This window comes from Dysidea avara, chromosome 2, assembly GCF_963678975.1.
Source record: "Dysidea avara chromosome 2, odDysAvar1.4, whole genome shotgun sequence".
NCBI lineage: Eukaryota > Metazoa > Porifera > Demospongiae > Dictyoceratida > Dysideidae > Dysidea > Dysidea avara.
The window spans coordinates 31,329,423-31,355,055 of NC_089273.1; the positions used below are offsets into that span (position 1 = coordinate 31,329,423).

Genomic DNA, 25,633 nt, shown 5'->3' on the forward strand with positions numbered 1-25,633 from the left:
CAACTGAGAGTAAAGCGAAGGGTAAAACCAGCAGAAAAAGAGTCTGTGTCAATGTAATGATGCTGGAAAAATATCAGAGTGATGTGCCAAAAGGGGAGGCAAGAAAATGACTGAAACATAATGGAAAAGAAAAGAGAATTTATGCCAGTAGGGATGATGACCATAAACACATACAAGAAAAGATTAACTGGGCTTTTCATACTGATAGATACGTATTTCTAGAATGCATCAAAGGAGGGAACAAGTTGATTGTCAGCTCAAATCAACAAATGGATGGCAGGGATGTCATTGAAAGACGTGGGTGTCTTTACTTATGTAAAAGTACCACCAAGGTATGTAGAATATATAGCCATTGCCAAGTTTGGATGGACAAAAGGCTATGATTAAAAAGAATGTAACTGTTGCAGACATATGGAATGCAAATTTAAGACAACATACTGCTGCTGTTAGGTAGCTAACGTCAAAATTTATCAACCATCTATTAATGCATGATTTAGCATCAGAAAATCAGGAAACTATTGGTGCATTATCACCTGGCAATTCAGTATTATAATATTGCATTTTTAGTACAAATGTATGAGAAAATGCAATATTATAAAATACTGATGTCAGGTGATAACACCAATATTTTCCTGATTTTCTGATGCTAAACCATGTATTAGTAGTTGTTTGATAACTTTTGCTGTTACCAAACAGCAAAACAACAACAGTCTTTTCACTGTGCACTATCAGTGTCACCTTAAATTTGCATTTGTATAGCTACATATGTTTGTAACACATTCTTTTTTTTCTTTCATCATAACTTTATGTCCATCCAAAGCACAGACAAAGTTGGTAATGCCATACTGCATGCATGTGTTACATTTCAACTAAACAAAATTAACTGATTTAGCCAAAACAGAGTTTGTTTGGCTATTTATACCTCAACAAGCAGTTACGTACTGTATATGCTTAGAATTGTTATTATAATCAGTTGTTATGGTTGTAAGTAAGTATTTAAAATGCTTCAAATAGTATATTTTGCAGGTGGCTAATAATATTATATTTATGCAGACAATACAGATTAAATCAACAAATCTAGTGTTGCATTAAGTGTGTGGGTATGCGTTAACTGTAAGGTATGTATTATGCAGCATGATACCTGCCCCATGTGATTTCCAGACATACTCTGATTTAGCACATACCCACTCACTTAATGTAACAGCAGATATGTTAATTGATTACAGAACTGAATAAGGATAATTATTTGCACTGACCAGAGGAGGTTGGAAACATAGCAAGTGCTAGGAAAATTTTTCATGTTAATTACATTCTTGAGATTGTAAGGTCGGATATACATTGAAGGAGGACAGCAGCATTGAATGGTGGCTATGATGCTCCTCTCTAACATTGATATGGTCCTTCCGAGAGCTTTCTTCATTGTTCCAGTCTTGCAAAGAGGACGCATGTCACAATAGCCTTTGTGATGTTACGCTGTGTAGGATGACCTCTTAGGTATTTATTCATACTATTTTCTTGAATAGGACTTTGTCTTTGTCTTTCTATACTGAGTAATTTGTATCATTCATGGCCTGGCGTGAGTTCTCGTGTGATTTCTAGGTTGTCTAAATTTAAAATCTGCCGATTTCAGTGGGGCTTACCAGCACTTAACTTAATGCTGCCATGTATTCATCATAATTATTTCATCAATCGAGAGGTATTTCAGTACCCAAAGAGATTCAGTACGCTTTTCAATACAAAATCATTGGGCTCATGTGCACACTTCCAACCTCTCTGTGCACTGACCAAGGCTTACTTGTTAAATTAGGGTATAAAACAATTGAACAAGCAGATACTAAACCATCCACTTAATGCAACAACAGGTATACCTCAGACCACTTTACTGTTGTTCTCTATCAACTTTGAATCACTGTAATTACAACCTAGCTAAAATTAATGGAACATGCAGTACAGCCATGCAAACATAATATACAAATGAACTTTTCTAGAAGTCTCCAAAGGCTACCTCAAATTCTTGTGTACCTGGACCTAGTACAGGATCCCATGACGATGATCTTCCACCACCTACATTTCTCTGGAAAAGGTTAAGATGTTTTGAAAAGGTATGTGTTCATGAACACACTGTACATACCTGTGCAAGTATAGTGTTTTGTTTAGCTAAGTTTGCATTTTGATAGGTATGCGTGTTCCCACAGACTTTATTATTTTAAGAATCTGAACACTGCAAAATTAATTTGGTTTTTGCTTTATAACTGTAGTGTAACTCCATTGTTTTCAAACCATTAAAAGGTGCTGCTACAACAATTAAGCCTATGTATCTACACATCAATTTTCAAGTTATTCCCACATGCTGAATTACCCTGTAGCTGTAACAAAAATTTGATCATATTTACATGAATGACACCGTGATATTTGCACAAACTTAGTATGTAAATTCTGTTTTATTTATTTATTTATTTATTAAAGGCTTACAGCACAAATACTGAATATCTGTAAGACACCTGGTCATACAGCCTCATTAAAGATGTTATTTTGCAGTTGTAACATGGACACGAATGATTTGCCTGATATGTACGTATACCCAAAGCCTGAGTGCTGCGGGAATACGTATCAGGCAAATCATGAGTGCCCATGTTACAGCTAATATGTAACACTTCAATTCAGACTGATAGCTTGATGCCAATACAAATTTAACCACTGGGCTCATTCTATATGAATTCCAAGTAACATTGTAGCTATGTCCTACCGATATCAAGGAAAAATCAAGTAGGCCAAATTTTGGCAAATTTAAATGCATTCGCATTGTTTAAAGGCATTATACTAAAGACCTAAAGAGGAAATCCTCATTATAGAGTGTTTTAACTCATGTTGTCATTAATGTGGGCATTGCTGCAATCAAAACGTGCCGAATTGCTTGTGAATGCACTGAAAGACTAGTGCTTGCCTTAAAGAAACATATCCCAACTTGTAGAACACCAAGGATACTGAAACAGCACAACACTTCAATTTGTGATAATCCACAGGAAAAAAATTGGTGTATGAAATTTTAGGAAGTGTATAGTATAGTTCAAGTTTCAAGAGATTTACTGCCACTGGAAATTTGCATATTTACTGCACATTTTCTTTGGTAGTATAGGGCACAATTTTCCTTGACATTTCCTGAAACATTATAGTTGGTGTTTCAGGCACATTTCCCAATCCAGTATAGTTGGTGTTTCAGGCACATTTCCCAAGTTACACAAAAAGCTGCATTTCCAGTATTTGGAAATCTCCAGTAAATGTACAGAAATTTCACATTTCTGTACATTTCCAGTATGGAAATGTGCAAATTTCCTTGACATTTCCTAATAGCAGGATTGATGGTATTTCTTGACATTTCCTAATGCAGGAAAAATGAAATTTAATGACATTTCTTAAACACAGGAAAGACCAAATTTCCAGAAATTTCTTGACATTTCCAGCATTCAGGATGGACAGACCAAAATGCAAATTTCCTGTCTAGGAAATGTCAGTAAATGTCATGTGTCATCACATTTCCTAAACTCAGTATAGACGGAGGACAGTATAGTACCAATGTGCTATATCAGTTCAGGACACATGACATTTATGGATATGGACACATGACATTTATGGACATCTCCTTAGTAAATCTCACGTAAATGTCAAATTTCTGAATAGTATAGGAAATGTCACTGCATGCCATGTGTCCTTAACTTAGTAAATCTCATGTAAATGTCAAATTTCTGAAATATAGGAAATGTCACTGCTGCCATGTGTCCTTACTTAGGAAATCTCATGTAAATGTCAAATTTCTGCATGCCATGTATCCTTGACTTAGTAAATCTCATATAAATGTCAAATTTCTGAATAGTACAGGAAATGTCACTGCATGCCATGTGTCCTTACTTAGGAAATCTCATATAAATGTCAAATTTCTGAATAGTATAGGAAATGTCATTGCATGCCATGTGTCCTTGACTTAGTAAATCTCACGTAAATGTCAAATTTCTGAATAGTATAGGAAATGTCACTGCATGCCATGTGTCCTTGACTCAGTAAATCTCATGTAAATGTCAAATTTCTGAACACCAGCAGGAAATCTAACAGCATGTCAAATTTTTGGCAGAGGAAATGTCTAGAAATATGAAATTTCTGATGTTTTAGGAAATGTCACGACATGTGACATTTACAGTATGCTGATTTACTACAGGTTTGATATAGTGAATTCCACACTGACATTTCCTGTACATTTCCATGCTGATTTTTGGTCCGGGAATGTCACTGTTTTTTCCTGTGATCATCACATTAGCATTAATTTGTTCCCACAAACGATTTTGGTCTGAGCTTGTATAAAACAAACAGAGGGCAGTACCACCACCTCATCCACATCAAGGCCATGCTTGCTTTGATGAAAGTGGCTTGCTATTTTGAAGTGTAACTACTTTCCCGGTATATATATATATATATATATATATATATCAATGTTAGATGTCTCCCTGTAAAGAGGTATACATGACAAATGTATCCTCCTTTGATCTGAGGTGATCTTACCTTAAGCCAACATACTTACGATACATTTAATTTAGTGATCTACTATATTGAGAAAGTTAGCTCATACAAAATTTAGCAATTTTATTAACTTGTGAATTGATGAAATCAATTAACCATACATCTTGCAGGTTTAGCATGCATTCAGCATACATTGGAGAAGGAACCGTGGAGCTATGCACGTGTTTTCTTTTTCCCATCAATATAGCCGCACCGGTAGTCTTAGTACTATTATGTGTCTTGATATACCTGCTTTATATAGCATTATATTATGTCAGGGTACTACTGCAACTACAACTGCTGATGGTGAAGATTTAACTAGTTTTAGACGACTCAGAGAGGAGCAGGACAAAGAATTTGCTGATGCCTTAGCCATAGATGAAGCTAAGGTATGTATATTGCAATGACTGATCACAGTTTTTCACAGAAAGTATAGGAAATAGAGAAAACAAAAGAGGAAGAAGCAGTGACAACACAACACAACGTATGTTATCTATGTACATATACGCTTAGACAGCTTTTTTGTTTATAGAATGTTGAAGCATTAAGGGAGCAGTTGTCTAAACAATTTACAGTGGATGGAATACCTGCTAACCAGCCCGGCATTACTATAGGATTTCGCTTACCAAAAGGTCTAAACATCTTCTACAGATTTGGTATGCAAAGCCATACAAAGGTACATATTTTTGTCATACAGTGTTACAGTGTATGTAAACTGTGTTTGAACTTTAATTTATGTTACAATAGTATTTATGCCATCTGTTTACAAATTTAGGATCTCTATGAGTATGCATTTGCCATGGGGGATATGGTCCAACCATTCCTCCTAGTAACAGTGATTCCCAGGAAAGAGGTCCCTATTACTGGCTTATTAAGTGATGCTGGTTTAACAGATTCTACAATTCTTTATGTTGAAGTAAATGAAGAACATGGATTTAATCTTACTAAGGTACGTAGCATAATTATTATTGTACAGCATATACCGATATACAGTTGAGAATATGGAATTATAGCGAGTTTTCTGAACTCATGTTTTCTTTCTTTGATGTGGGATACTGGCTTCTTGAACCACATTCAACAATATTGTGTGTCTTGCTGTATTTTATAGCTAAGTACAGCCAGGAGTTCATAAGCCCATAGGGCAAGGAGTATACAACGACCGATGCGATAGTACAAAATGCATAATCTAAATTAACGTGAGAGTAGTTGCATGGCAACAAGCTTTACCATAAATAAAATTGTTTTATACGGAATTATGTCATGCATAATGTACACGTGCTTCTTAATCGCTATCTAAGAGGGCCGTTTCACCTGATAAGACGTACAGGGCTCTTAATCTGCCATTCTCACGCAAAATAAACATATACAGTATCTCGAATAAATGGATTGTTACTATTATTAGATACAGGGTTGCTATGACAGTGGATCGCCTACGTTAATTTAGACTATGATACAGGCCATTTAGAGGTTTACTAAATCACTTAGTCACCTGACATGCTCATTTAGTCACCTGACATGCTTTTTAGTCACCTGACATGAGCACTCAAGCAATTTTGTATGCGATAAATAATTATAACACAAAAGACACACTGCAGTACTTAATAGTACTGTAACACTCTTCTTCTCAGTATCCTGCAAATGATTATGAGCAGTGTATCTACTGTTACCCTGGTTACCAGTCGAATAATTATTGAGAGTTTCAGAAATTGCCATTCTGCTGTTCTTCGTTGCTCTTTCGTGGTGTGCATGGCTACAAAAGTGCGTATTATAAACCATATGCTTAGTCTAAATAAGTTAGACACCGTGACCTACGGGAACTAAGCAATTTTGTAACCCCTCTGGCCCTTAGTAGCTCCCTCGCTGCGCTCGGGATGCTACAGCCTCGCGCCATATGGGTTACTAAATCGCTTAGTTCCCTTGGTCTTGATGTCTTGTAACTATTATTTAGATTTTGCTATTTGGCCGTTGTATACTCCTTGCCCTATGGGCTTATGAACTCCTGTTACAGTTGATGGCATATGAAAATTTATACCTGACACTTGCAATATGTATATGCACATTGTGTGTGTGTGTGTGTGTGTGTGTGTGTGTGTGTGTGTGTGTGTGTGTGTGTGTGTGTGTGTGTGTGTGTGTGTGTAGATCAATGCTGAGAATGAGAATAACATGGATGAGAATCACATGAATGAGAATAACATGAATGAGAATCGTATGGAAGTGAGTATAATTGCAATTCTATACATAAATACTGTAACTTTCATACCTAGCCCATTGTAATATCATCTGAATCAGATGAAGAGGAGGATTTAGAACATCAAAGGATGCTTCTGGATGAAACAGCAAAGGTAAGCTAGATGCAGCCATGCTTGTTCTGATAATTCATCCAAATCTCTGGATGGTTCAACGTCTACTTCATGAGCACGTGCAATATGTCTGCCGCACTCAAGGAAACATGGTGAAATACTTTGGTTGGAAATTAGAACAGTTGCATGTTCGACCATCCTGGTCGACCTTGAAAATTGAGTCATTAATGTGTAAACCATCATTACAAGCCTTCTGTCTCTATTAACAAGTGAAGGAAAATTAGGAATTTTAAACTAGGAGTAGGGACAATGTAGTACTCCAATAAAAAATACAGAAACAAGCTGGCTGGATCTGAGTAGTACATAATGTCCAATTACAGTAGAACAATAAGAAGTGAATAACCCTACTTTGTTTCAGTACTTTTTATTGGAGTACTTCATTGTCCCTGCTCCTAGTTTGTTTTTTCTTTCACTTGTCTGTGAACTTTTTTGCAAGTAATTGATGACCACTAACAGGGTCATTGAAGTAGCCATTATGTTTTTAACAAGCAAGTGAGTGTTCTCAGCAATAGAATTATTGACTGTTCTCAGGCCCCACTGCTGACTGCTCTATTAGAGTATATCAATCTTTTCTAGCAATCATTGCCCAGCGCAAGCCAATATAGTCAGTTTATTGCTGCATTAAACCATTTACATTGATATTTCAGCTCCAAATAGCTTCTATTCTTTTAGCTGATTGGAGTATTTTATTTTTATATGATTGCTTTATTAGAGTAATAATATACATTGACTATAATATTAGAATTTACTGACTGCTCTATTAGAGTATCTTGATTTTTTAAATGGAATTATGCAATGTGCAGATTTTCTTACTATTTAGGCTTTGTAATCACTTCAATGCTAGCATAATTCACACATACCTATTATGCCTGTGGTTATGCCAGCATAATTGCTGCATCCCTAGCTGCTATAGATCATTCCTTATAGTTCTGAGCCCCAGAAACAGCAGTTAGCAATAAACCTTGTCCATATAACAGCATTTCCCTTGTCTCATTTGACAGACATTCCCTTCTAAACCCAGTCTAGAAAATATCTTGTAGTTATCATATAAAAATCTGATACACACTTATCTGGGCATTGTGACGTGCGACAGAAACCCAATGCAGCTAATGCCTGGTTACCATGATCAAGTCTTTCTTTCAACTAGCAATTTGGTAGTTTAACTTCTCTTCTGGTAGTAATAACTTGGTAGTAATACTTCCACTCTTGTGCTGCTTTCCCTCTTAATTAACCAGCCAATTGCATCAATAATTCTTCGGGGTCCAATCGTTCTAGATGGCTGCTTACTCTAACTTTAGTAACCAATCATCAAAGGCTGTCTTGACATCATCGACAGTAAAAGGATCTACTGGGGGTGCCTTTCCATAATGGGAAATGTAAGCATGACTTGTAACACGCACCACTAGCGGTACCTGTAGAACATACTGGTCTGCCAACAGAAACAACATGTATTCATTTGAGTTTCCTGCTGAGCTTGAGACCTCTGTCATTCCTAAACAGTTTGTTGCTCCAAGTTGGGTCACTCACTCAAACTCTTGCTGCAACTGTTGTTGACATGTTACAGTACTCTCCTGATGAGAAAGAGTAGGTGCTGTTGTTTTGTTCCATGTAGATGTTGTTGAACTACCCTGGTTACCTGACAAGAAAAGGTTAGGTGTTGTTGTTGTCATCCATGTGGTTGTTGTGATTCCATGGCTTCCCTGATGTTGTTGTTGTGGTATCCATGAGGTTGAGTTTGAGAGGGAAGACCCAGCAACTACTCCACCACCACTTGTTAGACCAGTTTTGCTACTCTCTAAAGAATATAACATACTAGCAAATTCCTTCACCACAGGATTGGGTGGTATTTCAGTCTGTTGGTAGTAACAATCTGGTAGCTCTGGAATTCCTGCAAAAGCTTGGAATGGCTGCTTCTGCCAGAAAAGATTTCAGTCTGGGTAGCTCCAGCTCTCTTGATTCCAGCATCTGCTATCTCTGTACTAGGATACCATCATACCTCAACAATTGCTCAATTTTCTTGCCAGACCTCCACTACCCTTTTGCACTTTTAAACTTAGCCTCCAATTGGTCATCTTCTCCCTTTGTTGACTTTAACTCCATAAGCAATGCCATTTCTCTTCTTCAAGGTTTTGAAGAACGTTGAGTGAGCTGAATTGTCAAGTCTATTCATCACTACAGCTTTCCTGAATAAAGGTAGGTGACTTACTTTTCTCATGTCTCACAGTAATAGACACATTCCAAAACCATGCCCACTTTTCATCCGCTATTTTGAATGGGGCCAGTGCCCATGGCATACAATGGTGTTTTCCCTCTTAATGCTCAAAGTCACAGTTGTTTCGTTCTTCTTTCATAAGTAGGAGTGTATTTAAAACAAAAGAAATGAAATGAGCTCGGAAAAGGAAACCACTGCCACTTCTCGTGAGATTGGTGACAAATGGAAATCCCTAAAAGAAGCTTGTTTTAGTCAAATTTCCACTCTCAGTAGCTGATAAACTTGTGAGTATGATATACGGACCATAGGTCTCCTCGCAGTGAGGTCATCGCGCTGGTATTTGACACATGGATTTACCGACTTGGAGTGGCCTTAAGGATAGGATGCTGGAATAGATGGAAGAAAATGTACTGTTTTATGATGTAATGTAATTGCTGAAATGGAGAATGCACAAGAAGTGTACAGGTACATGGGTACTCACTAAAGGGAAGAACACAGTAATGGTATTAAAGTATAGCTGCTACACAGCCACGGCAGCACACACAAGGTAGCTATGTGGTAATTCCAGTTTGTGTGAAGGTGATAATGTGTACTGCCAAGTGTAATATTAATGTTGAGAGGAGTCATGTGTATAGTGATGCATTTATAAGAACACATCAGATCTGGACAGACTAACGAACCTCATTACCATGTACATAGCTCATAGATGTGCCATACTTTTACGGTATTTCAGTGTACTGATGTTTGTTGAAAGGTATTAAATGTTTCTATAGAATAATGTCAGATCCTTTCTGTGGTGGTTATCTCTAATACTGATGACTCTACAAAGGTGGTATAACCAACCTATGTATACTATTCAACAACTTGGTACTTTCCACTGTGTTAATAACACAGCTGTTCTACACTTTTTGGAAGATCTGGCACTGGTGTCACTCCAGTAACATGAACTTGAATATGACTTGGGGGCGGGGGGAGGGTGTACAGAGGAGGGGATACAAAAGAATTTGCTACTATCTTTGTTTCTAATAAATTTCTACTGCATCATTATTACGATTGTATGGTTTGTATTATTTAAAGGTATGCAGAGGCGATTTAAAGGTACGCAGAGGCAGATCTAGAAATTTTCAGAGGGGGTTTCCATTGTATACATACCTCTCCACACTTCAAACCTGAGACCATTATCTACAGTGTATGCTGAGACAAAAAAGGTCTCAGCAAGCTCCTCTAAGCTTTTCTGAGGCTGAAGACTGACTTATCAGCACTCAGCAACCATCTGACCTGAATCCGCCACTAGTACTGTGTCTCCCACTTGTCCGCTTGGTAAATAGATGTGGTGTGCATATATTTTCAGAGGGGGTTTCAGTGCAATGCCCTGTATCCACCACTGGTACATGTGACTCCTATATGCATATACCATGGATATCCCTACATTTGTAGGTGAATGGGTATGTATGCAGCTGTACTTCTGAATCCTGCTAGTGAAAATAAAAAGTGGAGATACCATGACTTGTCATATTCATGAATCTTGTTGGCGGCATATTTATATGGTGGAATCTCTCCATTCAGACACCCTGCACCATAGTTAAGTGTGCTTTTTAGATGAGCATCTTGACTTCACAAGTCTAAACATGTGAACGCCCATAGAACTGGGACAATGAACAAGTCTCCTGATTATCTAGGTGTTAGTTTGAGGGTTTCACTTCTGTATCAATTGATACATGAAGTGTGTTTGTCCAGTATACTATTGGGGGTTTATTTCAACAAGATTGCATTCACAACCTGTGATTTTTCTGGTAGCGCATGTGAATTAATATGCAAGTAATAGCCATCACTTAGGTACTTGTTACATAGTCACTCTTGGGACTACTCAGGCTCTGACCATCTGCTAAAAACTGGCTTGTATTGAGGATCCAGGTGAATTGTACTCTTCAGTGACTACTATATTGATAATAGTAGTTGTAGCACCAGCTGAGCACACAGAGGCTAATAAATAGCGAGTCACATAATGTTAAGTAGCTCCTTGTATCAGCAGATATGACAACTAGTGTTGTCGATATTTCAGTCCTGATAACCAGCTTCCTCTCACCAGAAACACACATTCTGTAACCTCAAAGACTTTCATGGCTCATTGTTCAACAGCACCGCTGTGTTCAAGCTGCTTTCATCACTGTATCCCTATGTAACGCAATCGTGATTATTATTCACAGTGGCCCCATTCAAAATGGCGGAAGGATGTTACTATGACGATTACGTAGTTTTGGAATGCATCTATTGGTGAAGTGTGTGTGTGCTGTCAACTTCCCACTAATCATAACCTCAATATCACTTCTGGTGGCTGCTGTAGGTAGGCCCAGGGCACCAGCCAGCTGCTGAAGATGTCTAAGTTTTAGTCTCTTAGAACACAAGGGGTATAAGCGTCTCCCTGAATTGCTCTATCTGAAGGATTCATTCTTCTCTACTCTCTTAGTAGACTTACACTACAATTCTAACAGTTCTCTAGAGATGCCTAAGCTTCTACAATTTACAGTAACTTATGTTTCTCACTGTAGCACTGTGACCTTTGTCTTCTTCTCCTCCAGAGTTGCTGGTTCTGCCAAGTTCTCACACTACGTAGCTGGTGACAGAATCTTGGTAGGGCCTCCACTGCAATGTAGCCCTTCTTGGTAAACCTCCTTGAAAGTAGACCCTGCTCAAGCTTGGTTCGGTGAGCAATAGTCTTACTAGTAACATTCAGCAGCAAAATACACAGCAGAAAAGAATCAGTCTATTTATGCTATGAAAATTATGATAGAATGTTCCATCACGTGACATCATAGCTCATGATAAATAGTTGCATCATAATAAAAATTTATAAGTTTCTCTAGTCAGGTCTTTACACACTACAGAGTAGTTTATGTTGCCTGACTGTTTTATCGATGTTTTCACCAAATTCGTAATTCAGAACAAAGCTATAGGTGTTGCCATCATGTGGAAAACTATTGGATAAATATATATTGTTCCATGATAGATTCCACATTATTAATGCTTCAAGTATTGTGTAAAATCCAAAGTGGTTTCCTGCTTGGTATGCTCCTGTGGAGGTGAAGTGGAAGACACTGATGACTTTGCAACCAATAATCAAACAGTAAACAGTAGTAATGCTGTTTAAGTAGGGATCACCCTCAAAGTGGCGTGCCACCCAAACTTCTGCCTTTAAAAATCAGCCCACAAACATCTTACTCCATGAAAATCACCTTTACAAAATGCTAATCTTATACTGACACAGTATTAACCATAATAGTTGGAAACGTGATCTTACACACTATCCACGGTTAAACTGTATCGTCTTAAGTACACCAATATACTTTAGGCTCTTTTTATATATCTGAAGTTAGCTACCATACCTATTCCTTGGTAATCTCATGTTCCTAGTGACTACTAAAATGCTCAGAGGAGGCTGGACATAGAATTTTTAAATTGCCAAAATTCAAAATAAATTCCCTGCCTGCCTGCCTTTTGGATGGAGAAATCTGGCAAATTAATGGTCATTCACCAAATTCACTAAAGGTTAACGGCACATGTTTCCCTCATAATGCACTACATTAGCAAACATCTTCTAAACTTCAAACAACTAAGCATATGCGGGTTAATGGGCAATCAATTAAGTTAATAACATTGATTCAAGATGTGGCTTGCTCAGCCTTTGATGGTTTTACTCCAAAATATGATGTTCATTTAAGGAATAAGAGAAAAGTAATGGAGGTATACAGAAAAAATTTAAGGTCCAGGCCATGCTCAGTTGCAGTCATGCAATGCATCAACAATAATGCATATGCCACTAACCTATCAATACACATAATTATGTCCATAGTATCATTTCTTAACTTTGTGTAACAACTATTACAATATGGTACATTAACAGATTCACAACACATTAGCATATGTAGCTGCAACTTTAGGGAATGCTAGCATCATAGCCTCGCTGTATCTCAATATTATGCCTGTAGCATAAACAAGAATTTCTTTGTGATGATAGTATTATTAACTGATATACTGTAATTATCAACTGTATCAGTAATCATGTGATGCTTTTGAGATGGTGAAAGTGTTGTTCCTGACTTTGTAAAGATAGCTTTGTTATAAAACTAATAGTTAACACATTGTTTTAGTTACATTTACCAAATAGAAAGTTACGTACATGATCAACCATGCTGTATTTTCCATTCAGCAGTACTTTGTGGAATAAATAGCACAATTTTCCATGTACATAGTGTTTTAATTCTTGTGGAATGATTTATTCATTATATTTATACTGTAGGTCAATGTGGATTTGTGCCGGATTTGCACAGTTGATAAAAGAGACTGTGTTATCCTGCCTTGTGGTCATGCAGGAATATGCACCACATGTGCAAAGAAGGTAGAAGAGTCCAAGAAGAAATGCCCATTTTGCAGAGAGGATATTACCTCTATTCAGCGCATTTATTTTTAGGACAGTATAGGCAGACAGACTAATAAATTTTGATTCACAGATACAGGTATTTATAATTAATAATCAGTTTTGTTAGAGAATGGTGCCTCGAGATTTCCAAAGCTTACAGAGATTCTATACTGGTACACCTCTATATATATAAACACAGTTGCAAACTTGGAAAGGTAAACTGCATACTTTTTGGATCCATATCAAGATCAATTCCACACGGGCAAATAGATACTCCACATAGGTGATTATAAGGTATATCACAAAATATAAGGCCCAAGGATGGATCCCTAAGGTACACCACTGTCACAGCACACTAAATACTGAAGAAGAGGGAACATTCAAAATAACCCTCTGGAAGTGATCCAAGCGAAAACCTTGAAATTATTGCACAAAAGCCTCAACTATATAAATAGCCTATATGTACTTCTGAAGAAGTTTTTTTCTGATGTGGTACCGAGTCAAAAGCTTTGCCAAAGTTGATGAGGTAACTAACATCAAATCCATGGCCTTGGTCAACTGCAGAGGTCCAATCTCCAAGAGTTGTAAGAAGACAATTTTGTGGATTTCCTTTTGATATAACCATGTTGACACTTGGTAATGACCTCACATTATTATATAATAGAGCAACGTCATCATTCTCCAAAACCTTAGTTTGTTGCCTTAACTACCCTGAGATTGTGGGTGTAAATTGTCTGGTCCGGGAGACTGTATTAGATTTAATGATGAAAATTCCTTGAAAATCTTCATCTCTGTTATACATAATTATGTCAGAGGTATTGCTGTTAGCAGGGGATTTCGGTAGTACAATATTCACTTGTCAACAAGTGTACTGATTGAAAAAGGTGGTAAAAACTTCAGCTGTCTCTCCATTGCTCCTAGTGAGAGTACCATCAGTGTTAGAAACTTGGCAGATTTGTCCCTCGCATATCCATACAGGGCCTTGGGATTACTGTGAAACTTGTCAAACTGACCATGTTTATCCAGTGCAACTCTTGCTATAGACTTTATTTCTTTTAAAGGATACATGCAACATAGTCAGATGGCAATTGAGTATATTCAAATGTCGAATGTTATAACTGCTATTTCTGTTAAATAGCTTTTACAAGTGAGCTAGACCACCATGCATGGAGGTTTATTAGATGCAACATTTCAAACATACTTGATGAAGTTAATGAAACATGTTTAGACAGGCCAGGTGTCCTACAGACCTACAGCAATTGTGCTGTAATGGCTTTAAATAAAAAACGCCTAAAAACAGAACTCTTTAGGCAAAGTTTGGAACATACTTATCAACAACAGTTGTAATTTTATCTGAGGTTCCAGTTGACATCAATGGTATTATTACTCAGTAATGGATTGAATTCTTCCACTATATAGTAGTTTCCTTTCCAGTAGTTGTAAGCAGTTGGCAAACCCTCAGCAGTAAGGTTGTCAAACAAGCATTCATACTGCCATGTATGCCAAACACTCATGTCTACTATAGGACCTATGAGAAGTAGTGTTGCACAAAATGGATGGAATTGATATCAAAAGTAAAAGATTTCTGACCACATGTATGATGGGTATGACCAGCGACATGTTGAAATAGATAAGAATCATTAATAGTGTAGTACATGTACTTGTATACAAGCATCCATCTGCACACATCAGCATATGAAAGGACAGTATGACATGTTTTGTGGCAGTTTCCATCTGAGTAAGATTCTGAACTGAGTGCTGCTTACCTATTACAATTCATACATATATAAGTCAGCTTAAGAATTGTTGTTTTTATAATAGTTAACCAGAGTACCAGGTAGAGGGCCATAAATAGGGGGGTAGGTCACTCCTTCATTTGTACCAAACAAGGTTTCCACGAGCAATAGGATTTACCTCTCGCTGGCAGACTCTTGGTGACAATGATTCACTACGTATACAATCTAAGAAGATGAATCTCCAGGCAATAAGCATCTAGGACATTGTTTGGAAAAGGTGGGGGAAGTCAGTGAGTACCTACTATTCTCATGCTAAAAGCAAGGAAGACCTGAGTTATGGACTGAAACGTTATTAATGTGCATATTATATAGCTATTATCTTTGAAGATGGTTGATCAGGGTAGCTGCATGTGGGTAAATGAGAACATTGTATAACAAGCAGCTATATACAGTAAGCTGTTAAATTCATTGAGGAAGCAACAACATCCTACATAGCATTGCAAATGTGGATGATGGAAAACTGACATACAGTTACTGATCATGAGCGTAGGAACCATCCTGTTATGCTTTTAATTTCACCTATTATGCTATGCTGCATACAGTTCCCGAAGTTCTTCCTAATAATATTATGCTTATAAATATGCATAAAATTTTTACTAGGTGTGAGTCTATTTAGGTTTTTTCCACCTACTTTTTCTTTCCAGCATTTTTTCTTACCTATTTTGTCCGATATTTTGCTTAAATGTTGCTGATAGTTAATAAGTATTTACTGTAGTATCTCAAGCTTTCAAGCACATGTGACTCGCTCTATTAGAATACTTCATGACCCTAAATCGGTATTACCGTGATTCCAAATTTCCAATACTTTCTATAGGAGAATGACAAAGTTTGGTTTTTAACTTTGACGTAAAAGTGTTTATGCTTGTAAGAAAAACATATTGATTTGGTTGCTGTGTGAACTATTTCATTAATATACTCTAATAAAGCAATCATGTCCAATGGCTACCTGACTGCCTTATTAGAGAAACTCACTATTTTATTACAGCAAGTTGACCTTCTTCTGTTACATGCATTTTTACAAACAAGAATTTACAGTGTTATATTATATTTTTCTGCCAGCGTTATGCTTGATGCTTTCAGGTGCCTATTACACTCAAAATTAGGCCAGCATAATAGGCTGGTGTTTAATGTAGTCTTTGAGGTGCATCATGTCCAAAGTCTTATAGAGGCTAGTGTACGACAAAACCTTGCCATTTTTGTTACAGCAAAGATTGTATCAAACATTATCTCCCTATGAAAAGCACTTAGCCAAGCATTATTTTAACTGGAGCTATACTAATGGCCTATATATTTCAATGCATTTAATTTTGTAAGTGGATTCATGCCTGCAAGTGTAGGCTCTATGGTAGCTAATTCATGGGTATCTATCCCAAGAAATTCATTCATGAAATCCATTAAAGTAACCATTTAAGATATCTCAGCAGACGTCCCGGAGTTGTCCAATTGGTTGATTTGATTATTTTATGTGATTATATACCCTCATAGTAGTCGGCAAAGCCGTTCTTCCCTACTGGAGCACACATACATACAATAACAACACAGACAATACATCATTTCAAAAGCTTAAACTAAGTAGAATTCCTTTGTAAAAGAATTATAGCTGCAACTTACTGAAATACTAGTGATCAGTGAGTTCCACCATGCAAGAAGAAACAGATGAACAGAAGTAGCTATACTGACTTCATGGTGTTTGATCAATGGCAATTCAACAGAGTGGCAAAACTGTCTTTACAGCATGTGTTGTAGTTATGGAAGAGTCCAAACATGATGGGTGGATTAAAAAGTAAACAAGGTTTGTTGTCACAATGGTAGTGATGATACATGATCACCATCTGATAAAATTAGTCCAACTATAGAAAATGTCTCCACATTAATACTGCTCAAAATGTATCATGTACCACGGTAGTGGTACATAATAGGGATCAGGCAGAAATTTTTCAAAACACTCTAATAGAACGCACGCCAAAAGCAGCCTTCCGGGCTTTAGATTTTATTTCTAAAACATTCTAGACCTTTCTTTTGTGTTTACAACACTAGCCAACAAGTATTAAAAGTAAGGGAAATGGTTTTAGGTGTTTTTTAAAATTTTGAAAATGGTTAGATTCTCCATCTTCTTCTTTCTTCTTTCTTTCTTGTTTCGCGCGCCTACAGCTCGTAGGAAGTAGATATCAGCCCTAAAAACGTATGGCGTATTTAAAAAACATTCGTACCCAGGTCTGTGTGGTATTAAAATCTTCCCTCTCTAATGCGATTGCGAGATATAGAGCAAGAATCACTCTTCGAGACGCCATTCGATCGAGAAGCCATACAGATGATAATATAGAATTGTTTAAAATTCCATTGCTTTAGCTCACAGGACTAAAATGCATCAAGTTGTATCACACTAAACATTAAACATAACTATTGTTCACTGAAACTCGGGTTTTAGACTTCCTTCATTACGAGACAGTGAAGGGGGTGTGGCCCGCACCTCGTCACTTAAACTATTACTGTACGCCTTTCGTGTATACTTTCTATTATATTCTTCAGCTGTTTACCAGCTAAGAGTCGACATAACAAGGCTTGTAAGCTATTGGAACACACTGGTAAATTTCGAATTGAAAAGGGGTGTGTTCCTTCCGTACGCGATTGAAAAATAAAAAGCGGGATACTCCGTATACTCAGCACTTTAATTGGAGTCGACCACGTTTTGTCAAGCGTGTGTTTTACTCGTGTTGAGATTTCGCACCGCTTCGTTGCAGTAAACGGTCACACTAGTGGATTTATCTACTCGTCAAAGGAAAGTGGTATTGTTTACTGTATTGTTAACTGTATTGTTAACTAATTGTTTATTAAACTTATTTATGTAATTGTTTATTGCCAGTTGATATTACAATGGGTTTCTTTATTAAACAATCATGTACTGTTGAACGTATATTTAAGAAGTAGTCCATGTGCATGGACATGAAAAAAATCATGAAACTAGTGGGGCAAAAAAAATTATTAATTTTCAACAAGTAGAATAGGGATCAAAGATTTGATTTTGAAAAAAACTGCGTAAACAAGAAGTAATAGGGATGATAATCCACAAAATTCTATGCATCATCAGTTCAAAGCAAGTTATTTGAATAGTGTACACTCAATTTGCGATTCCTATTTCAACTTGTGGTTAAATTTTGTTAAAATGTTGAAATAGGAATCGCAAATTGAGTGTACACTATTCAAATAACTTGCTTTGAACTGATGATGCATAGAATTTTGTGGATTATCATCCCTATTACTTCTTGTTTACGCAGTTTTTTTCAAAATCAAATCTTTGATCCCTATTCTACTTGTTGAAAATTAATAATTTTTTTTGCCCCACTAGTACTTTACCTCTGCATATGAACATTTGGGAACAGGGATGTTTGACGGACAACTATAACATTTGTGAATATTTGTCACTGATGCTTAAAGCGCAGCATGCAAAGTGTGATTGAATGTCTATACCCCACACAATCAGGGTCGGTTTAACTCAATGCATGACACACGGTTAATTAAATATTCCATGAGCCAAATAATAAAAAATTGATGGCTATGGAATGAAAAGCGTGTGCTAAAAGAATCTATTTAGCGTAGCTTTGTGAAAATGAAATATATTCCACTGCAATGTTGACTGCTCTATTAGGGTGTTTAGTTGAAAATGCAGAATTAAAAAAAAAATTCTATAGAACGACATCCTGTTCTATGCCGGATTATAGGACGTCGTTCTATGATTATAGGACGTCGTTCTATAGTTATAGGACGTCGTTCTATAGTTATAGGACGTCGTTCTATAAATTATAGGACGTCGTTCTATAATTATAGGACGACGTTCTATAATTATAGGACGTCGTTCTATAGTTTTTTATTTTTTTTTATTTTTTTTATTTACCCGGGCTTGATGGACTGCCCTTGCCTACCACCCCCAGCACATAAATGGCCTGTGCTGGACAAACCGGGACTTTCTTAGTCCACGGCAAACTGAGACTCTGCCCGAATCAGCTCCACAATTGGGGGAGTCTTAACATAGTGACCGATGGATGAGCGGGCTCCGCGGATGCATTGTATGGAGGACCGCAAGAGAGAAAAAGATAGACAGCACATAGTTATAGGACGTCGTTCTATAAATTATAGGACGTCGTTCTATAATTATACGACGTCATTCTATAATTATAGGACGTCGTTCTATAATTATACGACGTCGTTCTATAAATTATACGACGTCGTTCTATAAATTATACGACGTCATTCTATAATTATACGACGTCGTTCTATAATTATACGACGTCGTTTTATAATTGATCGAGAACGTCGTCCGGTACTGATGGGCACTTGATCCCAGTATGGATGCCTTGATGCTCCACCTAAGTAGCGCTCTTTTTGTTCCTTTCTTCTTTCCTTCCTTCTTGTTGCTTTCGGCGTGGATTCCACATGTCTTAAACGGCACGGAAATATGCGGTAATATCAAGACACACGGTAGTGTGTCGTGCGGCCCAAGTAGCCGGCGCGCCACACCGTGAGTATATTTACAGGAAGAAAGTAAACGCGATTTTCACACCTTTGTAGCTCCGTGATTCCTTATCCTATTAAAACCAAAGTTGCTACAGAAATGCCGGCGAGGTAGGGGAGTCCACATACCAAATTTGAAGAAAATCGCTCCAGCCATTTCCGAGATACGAGCGGCCAAAGTTTGGGTTGTTTTTTCTTCGTTTTTTTCTTCTACTTCTTTTCGCACACTTTGCAAAATCCGCAATAAAACACGAATTCGTGCTTGGATCGGACTGAAATTTGGCACACTTAAAGGGCTCATTAAGGCGAATCTCAGTACCAAGTTTGGTAGGAATCCGATGAACATTCACGGAGTTATGACCGATTATCTGTGTAAAATAAGGTCGAAGGTCTGTCACGCCCACAGGGTAAACCGCTTGAAGGAATGAGCTGAAAATTGCTATGTAGATGGAGTAACTATCGTAGGAGTGCCTTTTTGTGGTTTGAAAGGAATTCAGTTAAAGGCCATCGAGATATGACACAAAACCCAACCTATGTCACAATTACGCGATCGACTTTTATGAATAAAAAAACTATTAGTTTTCACGCCTACCAGGCAAACCGCTTAGAACAGTGAGCTGAAAATCGGTGTGTAGTTGGAATAATTATCATAGAAAGTCCTTGCAGTAGTACAGAAGAATCGGATTACAAACCATTGAGTTATGATTCCAAAGCCAACTACGTGTAGCATATGCGAGATCGAGATACTCTAATAGAACAGTCACCCTAATAAAGCATTCAGCTACGTTTATAACTCAGGGGCGGATCTAGGGGGGGGGGGGGGGGGGGGGGGCTTTGGGGGCTGAAGCCCCCCCCTTCATATTTAGGCTTTACTTGATCAATATGCTGAGTATTATAATGTAATTTTGTCTTAGCATAATTATATGACCACAAATAATACAAATACTCATAAAACCACCTTATAAACATCTTTCCAAGGTATTATCAGTGGATTTATGCTAAAGTTTATGCAACAAGGACTCGGATCAGCATTGGAGGTGTACAAGATCGAGATACTCTAATAGAGCAGTCAGCTAACTACTCTAATAGAATATTCACTGGAAACATGTAGTTGTTTCTGTTATGGAATTTTCCTAATTTGCCTGCACCTATACATACAATGAAGTACATTGATATGTTTAAAGGGCTTCATTCATCTACTTGTGCATGGCAATACTTAATTCAGGTACACAATTTCCATTGAAAATGCTCTCAGATTTAATCTTGTATTGTTCAAATTTCAATATTTTCCACTTTCAACATTCTTATTCTAACATGCACCTTCTTCAGTATTCTAACATACACCTTCTTCAGTATTCTAACATGCACCTTCTTCAGTATTCTAACATGCACCTATTCAGTGTTGTGCAATTGTGAGAGGGGTGCATCATGTACTCGGTTGTCTGTACCTATCCAAACTTTTCCATTAGCAAAATGCTTTAGAGAGCCTTACCTATAATCTAAAGGCTGTATATAAAATATCTACAGGCAGAAAATATTATGAATTTTATGTGGAAATGTGCAGTATTTTAGCATCTATTTTTCAAAAATTTCCAGGGGGGGCATGCCCCCAGACCCCCCTAGTTCCAGCATGCTTTGCATGCTGGGAAGTGTGCTTTGCACACCTCTACCCAAGAGATTAGTACCTTGAGTTAGCCCCCCCTTTTATAAATCCTAGATCCGCCCCTGTAACTTACTCCATTATAGAATTTCTTTGGCATTGCAAGTTATTCTGTAGGGAGTTCAGCTACAAACAGTTAATCTTATAGACAATTCAGCTACAAGCAAGTCATCCTGTAGAGAGTTCAGCTACAACAAGTCACTCTGTAGAGAATTCAGCTACAAACAAGTCACTGCGTAAAGGGTTCAGCTACAAAAAAAGCTACCTAGTAGAGAGTTCATCTAGATCAGCTACAAACAAGTTACTTTATGCAATGTTCAGCTACAAGTAAGTCACTCTGTAGAGAGTTCAGCTACAAACAAGTCACTCTGTAGAGAGTTCAGCTACAAACAAGTCACTCTGTAGTACAAACAAGTCACCGTGGAGAGAGAGTTCAGCAACCAATCAAAAAACCACCATGTAAAAGAGTTCAGCTATACAAACAAGATATAACTCTATAGAGAGATCAGGTAGAAACTTAACAGATCACACTGTAGAGAGTTCAGCTAGAAACAAGTCATCCAGACTAAGTAGAGAGATCAACTAGAAAACATCACCTTGTAGAGAGTTCAAATCACCCTGCAGATATTTCAGCTACAAACAAATCACCCTATAGAGAGATCAGCTAGAATAAGTCACCTTGTAAAGAGTTTAGCTACAAAGAAACTACCATGTAGAGAATTCAGCTATGAATAGATCATCCTGTCGAGAGTTCAGCTAGAAACAAGTCATCCTGTAGAGAGATCAACTAGAAGAAGTTACCTTGTAAAGAGTTCAGCTACAAAGAAACAACCATGTAGAAAGTTCAACTGCACACAAATCAAACTGTACAGAGTTCAGCTACAAACAAATCACCCTGTAGAGAGATCAGCTAGAAACAAGTCACCCTGTAGAGAAATCAACTAGAAGAAGTTACCTTGTAGAGAGTTCAGCTGCAAACAAACCATCATGTAGAGACTTCAGCTGCAAACAAATCACCCTGTAGAGAGTTCAGCTACGAAAGGATCACCCTGTAGAGAGTTCAGCTAGAAACAAGTCTTCCTGTAGAGAGATCAGCTAGAAGAAGCTACCTTGTAGAGAGTTCAGCTACAAAGAAACCACCATGTAGAGAGTTCAACTGCAAACAAATCGAATTGTAGAGAGTTTAGCTACCAACAAATCATCATGTAGAGAGTTCAGCTAGAAACAAGTTATTCTGTAAAGAGATAAGCTAGAAGAGGTTATCTTGTAGAGTGTTCAGTTATGAACAAACCATCATGTAGAAAGTTCAGCTGCAAACGAATCACCCTGCAGAGAGTTCAGCTACGAGAAGATCACCGTATAGAGAGTTCAGCTAGAAGAAGTCACCTTGTAGAGAATTCAGCTGCAAAGAAACCACCATGTAGATAGTTCAGCTGTAAACAAATCATCCTGTAGAGAGTTCAGCTACGAACAGGTCACCCGGTAGAGTTCAGCTAGAAACAAGTCCCCCTGCAGAGAGATCAGCTAGAAACAAGTCATCCTGTAGAGAGACCAGCTAGAACAAGTCACTTTGTATGTAGAAAGTTCAGCTACAAAAAAAATCACCCTGTAGAGAGGTCAGCTACAAACAAATCTCCCTTTATAGAGATCAGCTAGAAGAAGTTACCTTGTAGAGAGTTCAGCTACAAAGAAACCATCATGTAGAGAGTTCAGCTGCAAACAAATCACCCTTAGAGAGTTCAGCTACAAACAAATCACCCTCTAGAAAGATCAGCTAAAAGAAGTCACCCTGTAGAGAGTTCAGTTACAAAGAAACCACCATGTAGAGAGTTCAGCTACAAACTAGTGACCTTGTAGAGACATCAGTTACCTTGTAGAGAGTTCAGCTACAAAGAAATCATCATGTAGAGAGTTCAGCTGCAAACAAATCACCTGTAGAGAGTTCAGCTACAAACAAATCTCCCTGTAGAAAGGTCAGCTAGAAGAAGTCACCTTGTAGAGAGTTCAGCTACAAAGAACCATCATGTAAAGAGTTCAGCTGCAAACAAATCACCTGTAGAGAGTTCAGCTACAAACAAATCTCCCTATAGAGAGATCAGCTAGAAGAAGTTTCGTTCAGCTACAAACAAATCACCCTGTAGAAAGATCAGCTAGAAGATGTTACCTTGTGGAGAGTTCAGCTACAAAGAAACCATCATGTAGAGAGTTCAGCTTCAAACAAATCACCTGTATAGAGTTCAGCTACAAACAAATTTCTCTGTAGAGAGATCAGCTAGAAGAAATTACCTTGTAGAGAGTTCAGCTACAAAGAAACCATCATGTAGAGAGTCAGCTGCAAACAAATCACCTGTAGAGAGTTCAGCTACAAACAAATCTCCCTGTAGAAAGGTCAGCTAGAAGAAGTCACCTTGTAGAGAGTTCAGCTACAAAGAACCATCATGTAGAGAGTTCAGCTGCAAACAAATCACCTGTATAGAGTTCAGCTACAAACAAATCTCTCTGTAGAGAGATCAGCTAGAAGAAGTCACCTTGTAGAGAGTTCAGCTACAAAGAACCATCATGTAAAGAGTTCAGCTGCAAACAAATCACCTGTAGAGAGTTCAGCTACAAACAAATCTCCCTATAGAGAGATCAGCTAGAAGAAGTTTCGTTCAGCTACAAACAAATCACCCTGTAGAAAGATCAGCTAGAAGATGTTACCTTGTGGAGAGTTCAGCTACAAAGAAACCATCATGTAGAGAGTTCAGCTTCAAACAAATCACCTGTATAGAGTTCAGCTACAAACAAATTTCTCTGTAGAGAGATCAGCTAGAAGAAATTACCTTGTAGAGAGTTCAGCTACAAAGAAACCATCATGTAGAGAGTCAGCTGCAAACAAATCACCTGTAGAGAGTTCAGCTACAAACAAATCTCCCTGTAGAAAGGTCAGCTAGAAGAAGTCACCTTGTAGAGAGTTCAGCTACAAAGAACCATCATGTAGAGAGTTCAGCTGCAAACAAATCACCTGTATAGAGTTCAGCTACAAACAAATCTCTCTGTAGAGAGATCAGCTAGAAGAAGTTACCTTGTAGAGAGTTCAGCTACAAAGAAACCATCATGTAGAGAGTTAAGGTGCAAACAAATCACCTGTAGAGAGTTCAGCTGCAAACAAATCACCTGTATAGAGTTCAGCTACAAACAAATCTCCCTGTAGAGAGATCAGCTAGAAGAAGTTACCTTGTGGAGAGTTCAGCTACAAAGAAACCATCATGTAGAGAGTTAAGGTGCAAACAAATCACCTGTAGAGAGTTCAGCTACAAACAAATCTCCCTGTAGAGAGATCAGCTAAAAGAAGTTACCTTGTGGAGAGATCAGCTACAAAGAAACCATCATGTAGAGAGTTAAGGTGCAAACAAATTACCTGTAGAGAGTTCAGCTACAAACAAATCTCTCTGTAGAGAGATCAGCTAGAAGAAGTTACCTTGTAGAGAGTTCAGCTACAAAGAACCATCATGTAGAGAGTTCAGCTGCAAACAAATCACCTGTATAGAGTTCAGCTACAAACAAATCTCCCTGTAGAAAGGTCAGCTAGAAGAAGTTACCTTGTAGAGAGTTCAGCTACAAAGAAACCATCATGTAAAGAGTTCAGCTGCAAACAAATCACCTGTATAGAGTTCAGCTACAAACAAATCTCTCTGTAGAGAGATCAGCTAGAAGAAGTTACCTTGTAGAGAGTTCAGCTACAAAGAAACCATCATGTAAAGAGTTCAGCTACAAACAAATCTCCCTGTAGAAAGGTCAGCTAGAAGAAGTTACCTTGTAGAGAGTTCAGCTACAAAGAACCATCATGTAGAGAGTTCAGCTGCAAACAAATCACCTGTATAGAGTTCAGCTACAAACAAATCTCCCTGTAGAGAGATCAGCTAGAAGAAGTTTCCTTCTAGAGAGTTCAGCTACAACAAATCACCCTGTAGAAAGATCAGCTAGAAGAAGTTACTTTGTGGAGAGTTCAGCTACAAAGAAACCATCATGTAGAGAGTTAAGGTGCAAACAAATCACCTGTAGAGAGTTCAGCTACAAACAAATCTCCCTGTAGAGAGATCAGCTAGAAGAAATCACCTTGTAGAGAGTTCAGTTACAAAGAAACCACCA

General features: G+C 37.7%; 1 protein-coding gene across 1 annotated transcript; it reads left to right on the top strand.

Moving 5' to 3' along the window:
• Window positions 1-6: 6 nt before the first annotated feature.
• On the top strand, window positions 7-13,592 carry LOC136247995 (uncharacterized). Its single transcript, XM_066039813.1, has 9 exons — window positions 7-332; window positions 1,989-2,102; window positions 4,827-4,937; window positions 4,985-5,032; window positions 5,081-5,224; window positions 5,324-5,497; window positions 6,688-6,762; window positions 6,813-6,890; window positions 13,418-13,592. The coding sequence occupies exons 1-9, from the start codon at window positions 270-272 to the stop codon at window positions 13,586-13,588; spliced, it is 978 nt and encodes a 325-aa protein (XP_065895885.1). The 5' UTR covers window positions 7-269; the 3' UTR covers window positions 13,589-13,592.
• The last annotated feature ends 12,041 nt before the right edge of the window (window positions 13,593-25,633 follow it).

Coding starts and splice junctions, on each gene's coding strand:
- LOC136247995 (XM_066039813.1), top strand. CDS start 270: ATGGATGGCAGGGATGTCATTGAAAGACGTGGGTGTCTTTACTTATGT. Junction 2,103..4,826: donor GGTTAAGATGTTTTGAAAAG/GTATGTGTTCAT, acceptor ATATTATGTCAG/GGTACTACTGCAACTACAAC. Junction 5,498..6,687: donor ATGGATTTAATCTTACTAAG/GTACGTAGCATA, acceptor GTGTGTGTGTAG/ATCAATGCTGAGAATGAGAA.